Here is a 14346-nt window from a genome sequence, read left to right on the forward strand (position 1 = left end):
TGGAGAGAAAGATAGTTGTTTTGACATTCAATACAATATGTTAAAGATTGCTTTATACAAATGTATAAGTCTTATTGATGATGTGTACAATAAGTATGGCATGGATATAAAGTTTCTACTATGAATTTCTAGAAGCGATGTTAAAGAAATGGAAATATTGTGAAGATTGCTTTATATGAATGTATAAGTCTCATTTCAGATGAGGTGTACAACAAGTATGGCATGGATATAGTGTTTATTATGGAAATGTTGTGAAGATTGTTTTATATAAATGTATAAGTCTCATTTATGATGTGTACAACAAGTATGGGCGCATGGATATAGTGTTTATTATGAAATTGAAGAGATGTGAAAGAAATGAAAACATTGTAAAAAACTTGAAAAATAGAGCCACAAAGAGGAAATGAACTAATTTACTAAATTGTATTGAGGAGTGCTCTTTTCACAAAGGCATGGGAACATTCTTCAAATGCAAGAAGTCACTATCAATAGATCATGATGCTAGCAATAGAAATCCTCCTTGCTCTAGGGAATGACATAGGCCAAGCTAAGTAGGAGCAATTAAAAGTTGTGAGTGTCGAGACACACTAGTGGATGATCAAGTGGAATCAAAAATCTCGTGCTAGGCATTTAAGTGGCTCCTTTACACAAGGCCACAAGTCCTTTTCAAGGCAGTGCAAGTATAAACTTCTGTATTGACATGGATTTGTCTTTTGGAAAGTCATATGGATCTGATCTATACAGTTCAGCATACATACAATGATCGATGTCAATTATACATACATACAATGCTTCATGTCTTGCTGCACGGGATTCCGTTGTAATTATGTACGTGTCATTATTACTTGGGGAGAATGCTTTAAATTGTAAGTAGTGCGGTTGTAATGTGGCATGTCCGAAATAAAAGTGTAAACCATAGATGTGTGTATAATTATTTGTGTATAAACCGCATGCAATAGATATGTTTACTCTTGATTGCCAATCTTAGAAAGTATTGATAATATAGGTGAGAGCTGTTGCCTACTACTTTTATAATGTAGCTTCACCAACCCAGCTCTTTTAAAAACCCCTCAGCACAGTTCCATGAGATAGGAAAGAAAGGCAACAACTAATGTGCCACCCACACCCTCGTTAAACAGTGATTATAGCATAGTTAGTGATTAATGCATGCTCATGTATATCATCATCATTGTGAGCTGAAGTACATGGCTCTTCTTAGCTTCATCCTCGGTATCATAGGTATATGCTGCTCACACTTTTGTTTTTGTTTTTTTCAACTTTAAGCTCTTTCCTCCTTTTCCTAATCAGGTAATTAATCAATGGTGCATGGTTGTGTCTAATCAAACCCCTCTGATTTGATTCATCTATCTATGGTTCTGAAGTCATTACCCTAATCTTGACTCACTTTTGGTTCATCATGAATTGGCTCAGGGAATGCAACTGCTGTTCTGGTCTTGCTTTCTCCAATGTGAGTCACGTGTTGCATTAGAGCTTACATCTGTCTTCGGATTTCATAAGCATAGGTTAATTGAGCTAAACCTTGTGATCAGGCTGTTTAATAATTGGTACTCTTTTTATACATACATATTATTACATATATATCCAGGCCTACGTTCTGGTTGATATACAAGAGAAAGACAACCGAGTGTTTCTCTCCCCAGCCGTATCTGTTCAGCCTCCTATCGAGCATGCTGTGGACCTACTATGGGGTTCTCAAGCAAGGGGGGATACTCCTCATCACCATAAATGCCACAGCGTGTGCTTTCCAATCTTTCTATCTCGCATTCTACTTGTGGTTCGGCAGCAAACCTCAAAGGGTATATATATATATATATATACATATAAATTCATTCAAAAATGTTATAAGCATTGTGTGCGTGTGTGATGATGATGATCAATATATTATACATATGACAAATGGACTATAATATATTAACTGGAAGCTTTGTTTTGGGGGGGGGGGGGGGGGGTGGGGGGGGGTAATTTTCAGGAGAGAGCAGGATGTGCTTTGCTTCTCATTAGTTGTTTCTTTGTTGCCACGGTATTGTTCGCAAGGAGGCTCATGCATGGCAATAAGTCTCTCGTTGCTGTTGGCCTCCTCTGCACAGTCATTTCAGCCTCCGCAAATGCAGCCCCTCTAAGTATCATTGTAAGGCTTCAGTAAATCACACCCCATTTCCTCCATTTTTAATCTAAAAGAAGACTTCCAACTTCATTACCAAACTCACTAGTCATTGTTGTTACACTTCAAAAGTCATGTCATGCTACTTAGCTCATACTTGAATGCATTTCTCTTATAATTGCATGCACACAAATCAAGAACTAAGCTACTGTTGTGGCAATATTACTACATACACCCAAAATAGACTTCCACATACAAGGTTTGGAGTTTTTGATATAAACTTTTTTAAAATAAAAAACTACAATAAAAAGCAAAACTATGCCTTTAAAGCCTTTTAATATGCAAATTTAAACATAAAAATAAATAAATATTGAAGACGATCAGATAAAAAACCTCTTAATGCTCATAAATTATTTAGATGTGGCCATACAGACACTACGTGATTGACCCAATGGCTCCACTCTCCAGCCCCTATAAGTGTAGGTCTTTGACCCTTTTATAACAAACTTTGTTAACATATAATTATTAATTCTAAAAGCTCTGTATACACGCTTCCAATATCACATGGAAAAATTATAGTTTTTTTTTTCTCATCACGGAAAAATACTTATACCCCTAAAATTTGTAATTGATGAAAACCTTTTCTCTTTATTTTTCTAAGATCAATTCTCAATATTCGCCATACACTCAGCTGACATTAGAACCTCGTGAAAAACTACTTACTACTACACTACGATTAAATTAATCACAATCTTTCAATCGTCTAATGTAATCTACTTCTTTGCTTGTTGCAGAGCACGGTAGTGAAAACTAGGAGCGTGGAATACATGCCATTCAGCCTATCACTTTGCTTGTTTCTCAATGGGGCAACCTGGCTGGCTTACGGCTTGTCTGTCAAAGATGTGTACCTAACGGTAAGCTGCACAGTTAATCATAATGCTTGGTGTTTAACAATTCCTCTTGGATTAGTGGAAATAAAGTCTAATCCTTTTTGGCACTAAGGATCATCCATCTTCATCATCTTTGAAGCAATGAAATGGTACTGATTCTCTGGTCAATTTTTCACGTGATATTCTAGTTTAATTACACGGCAAAATCATTACTAATATCAATACTGAATTTCTGTGTGGTGATTGTAGGTGACCAATGCTATTGGGCTGGCGCTAGGGCTACTGCAGCTTAGCGTTTACACTTATTATGAACTCTACGGAGTCGGAGTGCACGAGAGTAGTGCCGGCGCCGCCGCCACTACCACCACAACCACTACCATTATGGATGGCCAAGCTAGCACTGAGGATGCAAAACATTGCGTCTCCTTTGATGGGCGCCTACCAACGGACGAGATGATAGTGTGGAGCGGCCGCCTGCGGAAACTCGAAATCGATGCCATTCATAGTATAGCTTAACGCCACCACTAAATACCACCGTTTACCGTTACAAAAAAAACCACGTTTCTCTGCTTACCTGTTTAATAACTAAATTCAAGAGAAGCCTAAAGTTTTTTTCAATCTGAGCCCTTGGAAATAAATCTCTCGTTATCCTATCTTCTTTCCCACATGGTGTGTGTGGTGTGGTGGTGGTGGTGGTGTTGGAGGACATCAAAAGAGAAAGGGCTCTCCATTTACGAAGTCTCTTCTAGTGCATGTGCCGTTCAAAGCCTCCAAGTGTCATGCTTGAGGTCTTAGAAGGTACAAGTATGGAGCAAACTTTATTACACTCACAAAATGCATGATTTTTCAAAGTAGAAAGGTTAAAACTCATATTACATAAACAAAGATAGAGATACTTGTTCGAGAAATGAAAATTTACAAATGATTTTGTTATAAAGTATGGGTGTAAGCTACACACCAACTCGATTCTATGGAGGGAGCTTTAAAGATTAAGCTAGAATTGGTAAGATGAAGGTACTATGTTGGAAGGAGTTATAAGTTGTAAGTTAAAGTGATCATATATCATTAGCTATGTAAATTGGCTAGAGCAAAGTTTCACTACAAAGCAAAAATGATAAAATACTGGCGTTTCTTATCGGTGCTTTATTACCTCTAATTTAAAGTGCTAGTATAAGCACTGGTGGGTGGAAGATGGTGAATTTCACATCAACGTCTTCTAATGAAGCATCACATGCAAAGTTGGACACCTAAAACTATAATACGATCGAATATACAATAATTGGAGGCCTTGTCCTAAGTTTGGATAGGTAGACTAAATGAGAGTAAATTACCTACTCATTACCTATAACTTTTATATCATTACTCATATGATGTTCCTACTTTGCATATCACAAATTCACATAGCATAGAGCTTAACTTGATTTATCAAGTATTTTTTGATGTGTTTTTTATTTTTAATATTATTTAAAAGATATTAGAATTGTTAAAAAATACACTATTTTATCATCCACCACATCTACCATTTAAAATGCTCAATTTGTAGGAGCTAGTGATCATTGGATTGGAGATGATTACTAGAATGTGCATGCCACATCGTGGAATACCAATGCTCTTAGGGGTAGTCTTACATGATGGGCACCATGGCAAAAATATTCTAAAATAGATAAATTAATGGGTTTAAGGTTCAGACTTAGGGTTCGGGGTTCGTGGTTTAGGGTTCAAGCTTCTGGGTTTTCAAGTTTTAGGATTTTCAGATTTAGGGTTTTTGGGTTGAGGGTTTAGGGGTTAGGGGTTAGGGTTTAGGGTTTAGAGAGTTAGGGTTTTAGGGTTTGGGGTTTTAGGGTTTAAGGGTTTAAGGTTTTAGGGGTTTAGAGTTTAGGGGATATCGTTTATGGTTTAGGGACTAGGGTTTAAGGTTTGAGGTTTATATTTTAGGGTTTATGATTTTAGGGTTTAAGGGTCTGGGGTCTCAGGTCAGGGGTTCCGAGTTTGGGGTTTGGCATTTCGGGCTACTTCACAAATCGACTTCTTCTATGAATTTCTAGCAGTTTCATGTTGCTCTTGATGTAGCTTGCTGCATACGGCAAGTAGATGAGTTGCTTTCAGTAGGATATGCTTTGCTTGTTTATGTAGGGCTACTCCACCGTGGCCCTTCAAGGCAGTGTGATGGGGTTCTTTTGCTTGGGTTTTTCACATGCACATTCGATCGGAAACATGTGTGCATGCCCATATTCATCTATTTTAGCTTTTCTCTTTTTTGTTTGGAATTGTCAAGTCGACTTTGGGTTTTTTTCAGATCTCAACGGACCCTTTGTCAAGGATCTTCTTTCCCAGTTTCTTGATCAGATGCAATCGTTGTTTTCTTAGTAAATATTTGGGATTGAGTCTTGTAGAGGGCTAAGATTTGGTTATTTTAAAAAACTACAATTGGGAAGAGGCTTTCGAAGTGTTTTTCTGTTTTATTAGTGTTTTAGACAGCTAAAGAGACTTGAAAGGCTAAGGCTATTTAAGGCTTGCATTGCATATTTGTAGAGGAAAGAATTGGGTTTTTATTTAAGAAGAAGCATGGATTTCATTAACAAGGAAATTTTTTATTTTTTTCCTATGCACATATATGCGCATCAGAGAAAGAGAGAGCGCTTCAGTTTTCTACTCATACTATTGTCATTTTCATCATCTTCAACATCATCATGTCATCATTATTAACTGCTAAAGCATGTGTGACGTAATTTAAAAAACAAGATGATATCATAGTCCAAACCCCAAGTGCATACCCAAAAATCATAAAAGCTTCATATTTCTTTAAGTATAACTCTATCAATATTTGAGGGCATAATAGACTAACCTAGATACCTTCTAACTACCTTAAGTGCTAGTACTAGCTATAAGAATATTTACAATGAAAAATGGAAAGGACTTCTTTGTTCATTCTACCAATATAATGACTAAGCTTAGAGTCTTTTTGGCCAATTCATCCAGCTTGGTTTGTATCAACTCGTTCAAGAAACCCATCAACATCTTCAATCTCAAGCTAATAAAAATAAAAATTCAATAGATTAGATTCAATTATAAATTTATGAAATAAAATGGAAGACTGAAGATGACCTATGGTGTGATAGGAAGGCATCCAAGGGCCCTAATACTTTGTCTTGGCATGCTAGAGCACCTTCCTTACTACCAAGGGTGAAAAGCAATGTCTACATGGCAGGAAGGCCCAACACCTTCTCTTCATAAAGTTAGAGCACCTTGTGGTCCCCCAAGTCATCTCTTCACTTGGTAGAATGAGGTTTCCCAACCATGCATAATTGATAGCAAGGATAAGAATGGGAAATACCTACTAGTTTTACTCATTGACTATAGATGCCCATAAGTCAATTGTACACTTGCCCATTTGAGATGATTTTTCTTTGTAGATTCTAATATGGTTGCTCTCTTGAAATTTGTTAGTTCCATCCTCTCTTGAATAGTAGTAAATTCTTTTTCTATTAATAATACACTCAAAGATTAATTTATTGCTTCCTTAAATAGACACTATAAGGGCCTTCGATACACCAACATAATTTTCTATTATGTGTTCAAAAAAGAAAATTTTGGTCCCAATATTGCTCATCTTTAGGCATCTATGCAATACCAGAGCCAGACAGTAATCTTGCCTTAAGGAGAACATCATTTATATATGTGATAGCAAGACAAAGTCCTTATCATTATGATAGTAAAGACACTAGACCTTTGTCTATGAAACCAAGAAAAATCCATCAACTAGAATTTTAATTGCCCCCTCTCATCATCCTACTATGAATCTAGAATTGAAAGTTCCCCCTCCCAAGCTAGTGTGAATTACAATAACTAGAATTGCAAGTGACCCCTCTCAAGCTTATGAATGAATTGTAGCAAACTAGAATTGCAAGTGAATCCTCTTAAGCTATTGTGAATCAAAAATTGAAATTTCTCCCTCCCAAGCTAGTGTGAATCTTGAATTGCAACGTCCCACTCTCAAACTAGTGTGAAACCTTGAATTGCAAGTGCCCCCCCCAAAAAAAAATATAGAAAATTTCAAAGATTTGCCCAAGTTTCTAAAGTTTTAGGTTCATGTATAAAAGCATTTTTTCTTGAAAGCTCTTTTTGTTTTGCTGGGAGTAGTTGACTTTATCACACATTTGGAACAGAGTTTCAATTGAACGCCCATCGATACTTATATTATTTTACTGCTATCTTACTTTTTTTTACCTTGTCTCCCTGCGAGGACGAGAGGATGTGCATGAAGGTGCATGTTTCAATTGGATGATGTTGTACTAATGTGCTATATATACTTGAAAGTTGATGGATATGACAACAATGATAGTAAAAAAACTCCACCATACCTCTCTACAACACGATTAGAAGCTCTAAATGCTAGTTAATACTCTTCTTCTTCTGACCCCGTGGAGGATAAATAACAAAATACAATGTAATACATAATGTTTTGAGGGAATTTAGTATCATGGTACTACGGGCTTTCTATATATATCATAAATATATGTAGAACTTATTAGATATCAATTAAAAAATCATGGTATCCAATAAGTTTTGCCTACTATTGGATTCAAACCAATGACTCTCGCTATATGAAAGAGATACTCTAATCACTAAGTCAAGTAGGGTGTTTCTACTCCTTACACGACTCTATTCTTTTTATATATATTATACTTAGCAAGAGATTTAGAAACAACTACATGTTCTATGGAGAAATATCTGATTTTATTTGTTTGAAACAAATATGTGCCAAGCCCAAATCATGTGCTTGATGATGAAATCCTAACCTCTTCAACCCAAGGGCAGATGGAACTCCAACCTGAAAAAATTCTAGATGTTCGAGAAAAGATTCTCAGGAACAGAATTCTCAAAGAATTATTGGTAAAATCGAAGTTCTATCCTTTTGAAGATGCCACCTGGGAGAATGAAGCCGATCTATTGCGGGATTACCCCCAGTTTGTGAGATGAGGGCATCTCGCGTTTTTCAAGTGGGAGAGAATGTAAGATTCCTCCCCAGCCTCTCAAGATGTCCATCATCTTCCCCTATAATCAAATCCCTCTTCAGAAATATAAAAGATCTTGTTTCTACCAGTTTTGGCCTAGAGAGAGAAAATCTTCTAGAGAGTGATAATTCAGTTTTTAAATATTTTTGGATAGAAAAATACCTCATCTTATTAAAACAAGTTCCCTTGAAATAGAAATTCAAAAAGATTTTTAGAAGGTGCATTAAAAATTAAGTATAATCTGTTCAAGAGGCATTATCCTGAGGGTCAAGATTTTTTCAAAATTTTAAATTAAGGTTCGTATGGACCAATAAGATTCATCCAAATGTAGGGAGGAGATAAATGAAGAAATAGAAGAAAAATCCCCCAAAAATGAGTAAATACTCACATAAGATGAAGAGTTGACTAAGGACAAGGTTAATAGTTAAAAAAAGAGAGATATTTAGGTGAAATGATGCATTTTTGACACCTCACTATGGGGGAATTTTCCTCATGAAGGAGGTGCCTATTTCACATGCTTGAATGCGTTTTAAACTCCCAAATAAGGAGATATTTTTATCTCTCCTCTCTCCTATTTCAACTAGATCCAAAAAGTGGACTAAATTGACCCAAAAATGATCAAAAATTGACCAAACTGATCTGGAAAATTCTAGAATCAGTTGGCTTGGTTAAAAGCTCACTTTTTCCTATAAATAGAAACCTTTACCTTTGTTGAAACTCAATAGTGTTTTGCACTATTACCTTGCCTCTCCCAAGTGCCAAAAATTGTGAATTTTACTCATAATTCATTAGTTTTTGACCTTCCCTCTTCTAAAAGATTGGTGGCCACTCTTGTTTCAAATAAGAGTAGAACCCTCAAATCATCAAGCCAAAGGAAAGCTCTCAAATTCCTTTGTAAGTTGGAGATTCTTCTCTTTTCTATTTCTTTTATGGTTTTTTATGATTTTTGTCTTCTCTAAATTGAATGGATGTTATGCCTCATTGAAAAAAGGCATTCCTCTCTCTTCTTTAGTAAATCCAGCCATTCTTTATCCTAGATGATTGATTATTGGATAAAATCAAGTTTTTCATAATGTTCTCTTAAATAAGTAGAAAATGTTTACACTAGAATGACTTAAATACTCTTGGTGAACTTCTAATTAATTTTAGTGTGTTAAAAATTAAAAAATGGTCAGGCATACAAAGGAGGTTATGGCGAAATTTTTTGAAAATTTGTGAAATAAATTTCATCTTTTATTGATCAAAAAGAGTAATCCCCATCGTTAGAGTATTCTAAAAGTGTCATTTTCATTCATGCATAGAAAGATGCATATTGATTAATTTTTATAAAAGAATGATTTTCAATAGAATAAATTCTATGAAAGATACTTATTGATAATTTTTTTATTATGAAAGTGTTACTTTCTTCATTATGGATTTTTATGCATAAAATAATGCATAAAAGTATAATTTTTATTAAAAAAGAGTTACTTTCATCATATTGATTTTTATGCATAAAAGTATGCATAAAAGAATATTTTTTTAATTATAAAAGTGTTACTTTTATCATTATTGATTTCTATGCATGAAAGTATGCATAAAAGAATATTTTTTTGATTATAAAAGTGTTACTTTTATCATTATTGATTTCTATGCATGAAAGTATGCATAAAAGAATATTTTTTATTATAAAAGTGTTACTTTTATCATTATTGATTTCTATGCATGAAAGTATGCATAAAAGAATATTTTTTAATTATAAAAGTGTTACTTTTATCATTATTGATTTCTATGCATAAAAGAATATTTTTTTATTATAAACGTATTACTTTTATCATTATTGATTTTTTTCTTATAAACATGTTACTTTTATCATTATTGATTTCTATGCATAAAAGAATTTTTTTATTATTATAAAAGTGTTACTTTTATCATTATTGATTTCTATGCATAAAAGTATGAATAAAAGAATATTTTTATTATAAAAGTGTTACTTTTATCATAAATGATTTTTATGCATAAAAGATATTTTTTTTAATATTAAAAGTGTGATTTTCATCATAAATGATTTTTATGCATAAATGGGTGCATAAAAGATATTTTTTTATATTAAAAGTGTGATTTTCATCATAAATGATTTTTATGCATAAAAGATATTTTTTTATATCAAAAGTGTGATTTTCATCATAAATGATTTTTATGCATAAAAGATATATTTTTTGTATTAAAAGTGTGATTTTCATCATAAATGATTTTTAGAAAAAATTAGTGCATAAAAGATATATTTTTTATATTAAAAGTGTGATTTTTATCATAAATGATTTTTATGCATAAACTTATGCATAAAAGATATTTTTTTATATTAAAAGTGTGATTTTCATCATAAATGATTTTTATGTATAAACATATGCATAAAAGATATATTTTTTATATTAAAAGTGTGATTTTTATCATAAATGTTTTTTATGCATAAATGGGTGCATAAAAAATATTTTTTTAATATTAAAAGAGTGATTTTCATCATAAATGATTTTTATGATGATAAAAGTGTGACTTTAATTAGTGGAGTTTTAATAATCAAACTGAAAAATCTTTGGATTATGCTAGGATTCGAGTAGCTAGTTAATTCCCTGATAAATTTCTCAATTGAGTGGATCAACGGCTGTGCCTGATCTTGATTAAGAAAAAAGCGTTGAAATTACTCAGATGATCAAATTATATCAGTGATAGTTTCCTTCTATCTGGTTTATTCAGGTGAAGGATAGTTTAGAATTGATCTCGTTAGAAAAATTCATTAAGAAAATTCAAAAAGGTGGAATCGTCCCCGCTTTCCGGGCATGGAAAATTTTCCCGGTTTCGATTTTTGGAGTGACCACCAGCCTAGTCTCGTACCCGCACATTCGTGGGCGAGGCCTTGAGTGGGAAACCGTGCCCCACGCATAAGGGGGCTGCTTTCGCTGCTGTCAGCTACCGAGAGTCCGGTGCGCGGAGGGGACAAAGGGATCTCACAGTTGGTATCGAAGCGAAGTTGAAAGCTAATAAGGATAAACAAATTCTTATCAGAAATTGATAATAAAAAACTCAGAAAAAGCATTTTGCATAATGTATTTTCATTCCGTAAGCTTCTTTAATGAAGAATTTTTAATCAAAGAAATTGTTTTTATAGATGGAAGTTCCCTATTTATCTGGTATTCCCAACCTCACCGAGTCTCAAGATATGACTGCGTCCGCCTTCGAGCATCTCATTTCTTCCGCTTTAACTCGAACAAGTCGAGCTAGACTTGCATGCCATTTTGAGGATTTATATTTTCCTAACCCAGTGGAGAAACTACAGCATAAGTGGTTTGCAGGGTAGTATGTCCATGCCTCTTGTGACCGCCGTGCAATGCTGTGGTAGAACCTCTCATTGGCTATGATTCTGTTAAAACTGAAAATGGTACGTGGCATCATTCTATATCATTCGACGCCTCGGAATTTCAGACTTTCATGCCAAGTCTACAGACTCCTTAGTTGTTTTATTCCTAAGGAGAAAATAATAGCCCCCTTGTCAGTAAGTGAACGTTTGTATCAGGGCATGCCTATCTTTTATATAAATAAAAAAATGTTTTTCGGAGAAAAATTACCTGTTGTATAAGTGATTGTTTATGGACGATCTGATAAAGAAAAATCTGTTATCGGACATATGTCATAGATCTCCAATAAGATCATTGTCTTGTTCAAGAAATTATTTTTCAAACTTCTTAAGTCTTAGGATCTCGTGAATGATATCAAAATAAAAATTCAATAATATAGCTACAATTGAAAACCAAGGATCTAACCGTCAGTTCTCAGTCATCCATACCCTAGCAGAATATCAGGGTAAGCCTTTTAAACTTTTGATTGATTCATGCAATTCTCATTCATTCATTTCCCCTGGATGCTTGTGTAAGCTAGTCTTAGAACAAAAATCAGGGAAACTTATGCAAGTTGAATTGACCAGTGGGAAGACTCTTTTCACTCACCATGAGATAGATCTTATCCAGTTCAATCTAGATGGTAATGTAACCGACTGTCAGTTCAAAGTCTTACCTCTGGGAGTTTTTGACGGGATCCTTGGAATGTATTGTCTCCATAAAAATCAAGCTGACATACACTGTCACAATGGAGCCATTTCCTTCCATGACCTTCACGAGAACAAAGTTCAAGGAACAGGAGTTTCCGGATCCCCAGACCTTCAGTTAGTAAAAGCTTCTAGGTTGCTGAAAGGACTTAGAAAGAAGCAGCAAATTTATGTTGTCAAAATGAACCCAGTAGACTCAAAGCTTAAGGCTAAAGAACCAAAATGGTTAAATAAATTTGATGATCTATTCCCAGCAGAGCTAACTGAAATGCCTCCAATCCGGAAAATAGATCATGTGATTGAATTGACCCCCGGAGCCCAGCCAGTAGCCCTGCGCACGTACAAAATGCCAATTCGTGAAGCCATCGAACTCAAGGATCAGCTTAGACAGTTGTTAGAACAAGCGTTTGTAAGACCCAGTGTTTCACCTTGGGGTGCGCCAGTTCTCTTTCAGAAAAAGAAAGATGGAATGCTTAGACTCTGTGTGGACTACAGAGGTCTAAATCAGTTGACAGTTAAGAATAAGTATCCTATCCCAAGAATTGATGAGCTTCTGGACAGGCTAAATGGAGCCCAGATCTTCACAAAGATAGATCTCAAATCCGGGTATTACCAGATCAGGATCAATGATCAAGATATACCAAAAACAGCCATCAATACTCGCTATGGGCATTATGAATTTACTGTCATGCCATTCAGATTAACTAATGCCCCAGCTACATTCAATCGCCTAATGCAAGACATCCTCAAAGAATACTTGGATGATTTTTTTCTAGTTTTCTTTGATGACATTCTGATTCACTCAAAGAATGCAACTGACCATGAGACTTATCTAAGGAAGTACCAACTCTTTGCCAAAAAGAGCAAATGCACTTTCTCTATTGACCACGTTGAATACTTGGGTTTTTTGGTATCCAAAGATGGAATTTCTCCACATTAAGTAACAGTCCAAGCAATCATAGATTGGCCTGAACCAAAGACAGTGAACGAAGTCAGAGGATTCTTGGGATTGACTGGTTGGTATAGAATTTTTATACCAAAGCATGCTCTCATAGCTGCCCCCTGACTAACCTTCTCAAAAAGAATACCCCATTTCACTGGTCTGCCAGGTACCAAAGTGCCTTTGATAAGCTGAAGACCGCCTTGGTAAACCAGTCCCGTTCTGAAGCTGCTAGATTTCTCTCTACCCTTTGAGGTAGTAACTGATGCAAGTGGTTTTGCCCTGGGAGGTGCACTCATGCAGGAAGGTCATGCAGTGGCCTATGAATCCCAAAAGCTCAGAACGCATGAGAGGAATTATGTTGTCCATGACTTGGAATTACTTTCAGTAGTCTATGCCTTAAAACTGTGGAGACATTACGGGAAAAAGATTCACTTTGATGACAGATCATCAGAGCTTAAAGTGGATCTTTACTCAGAAGGACCTCAACATGTGCCAAAGAAGGTGGATGCAGACCTTACAAGAATTTGATTTTGAAATCAAGTACCGCCTAGGAAAAGAAAATGTGGTAGCAGATGCCCTCAATAGAAAAGCCTCCTTGCTTGCACAATTACTATAGTATCAAATCCTTTGATTATTGAAGCAAGACAGAAGATCATGCAGGATAGATTCTTTGGCCCCATTGCTACCCTACTTATGCAGGAAAGCAAAACTCCACAGGAGTTGAACAGAGTTCAAGGGTACAGCCTGGATGATGGCATTATGTATTATAATCACAGGCTATGCATTCCCAATGATGAGAGAACCAAGGACCAAATTCTGAATGAAGCCCATGATAGCCTTATAGCAGGACATCCAGGTTTCATCAAAACCTACATGTTTGTAAAGAAAAGCTTCTTTTGGCCTGGTCTGAAAAAGGATGTACTGAATCATGTACGTCAATGTCTGACATGCTAGAAAGTCAAAGCTGAAAGAGTAAAAATGCCTGGGAAGTTACATCCATTGGACACAGATGAAGTGGGAATGTATCAGTATGGACTTTATTACTGGATTACCTTCAGTGCAATCAGGTTACAACTCCATTTTCGTTGTAGTTGACAGACTAACCAAAGTTGCCCATCTGATCCCAGTAAAAGAAACCTACACTGCAGTGGATATGGCCAGAGTGTTCCTCAAAGAAATCTTCAGATTGCATGGCCTACCCAGGAGAATAGTAAGTGATCGAGATCCCAAATTTACTTCAAGGTTCTGGACTGCATTTTTCAAAGCAGTGGGAACTTTCTTGGATCTCAGCACAGCTT

The 14346-nt window shown here is 35.4% G+C and overlaps 1 protein-coding gene across 1 annotated transcript; it reads left to right on the plus strand.

The window, feature by feature from the left end:
* Window positions 1-1104: 1104 nt before the first annotated feature.
* LOC147621628 (bidirectional sugar transporter SWEET16-like) lies at window positions 1105-3665 on the plus strand. Its single transcript, XM_086824595.1, has 6 exons — window positions 1105-1239; window positions 1432-1468; window positions 1607-1817; window positions 1991-2149; window positions 2917-3036; window positions 3262-3665. Exons 1-6 carry the CDS (start codon window positions 1164-1166, stop codon window positions 3526-3528), a joined length of 870 nt encoding a protein of 289 aa, XP_086680721.1. The 5' UTR covers window positions 1105-1163; the 3' UTR covers window positions 3529-3665.
* The last annotated feature ends 10681 nt before the right edge of the window (window positions 3666-14346 follow it).

The sequence above is a fragment of the Cibotium barometz genome, chromosome 30 (genome assembly GCF_041138505.1).
Source record: "Cibotium barometz isolate CiBa-2024 chromosome 30, ASM4113850v1, whole genome shotgun sequence".
Taxonomy (NCBI): Eukaryota; Viridiplantae; Streptophyta; class Polypodiopsida; order Cyatheales; family Cibotiaceae; genus Cibotium; species Cibotium barometz.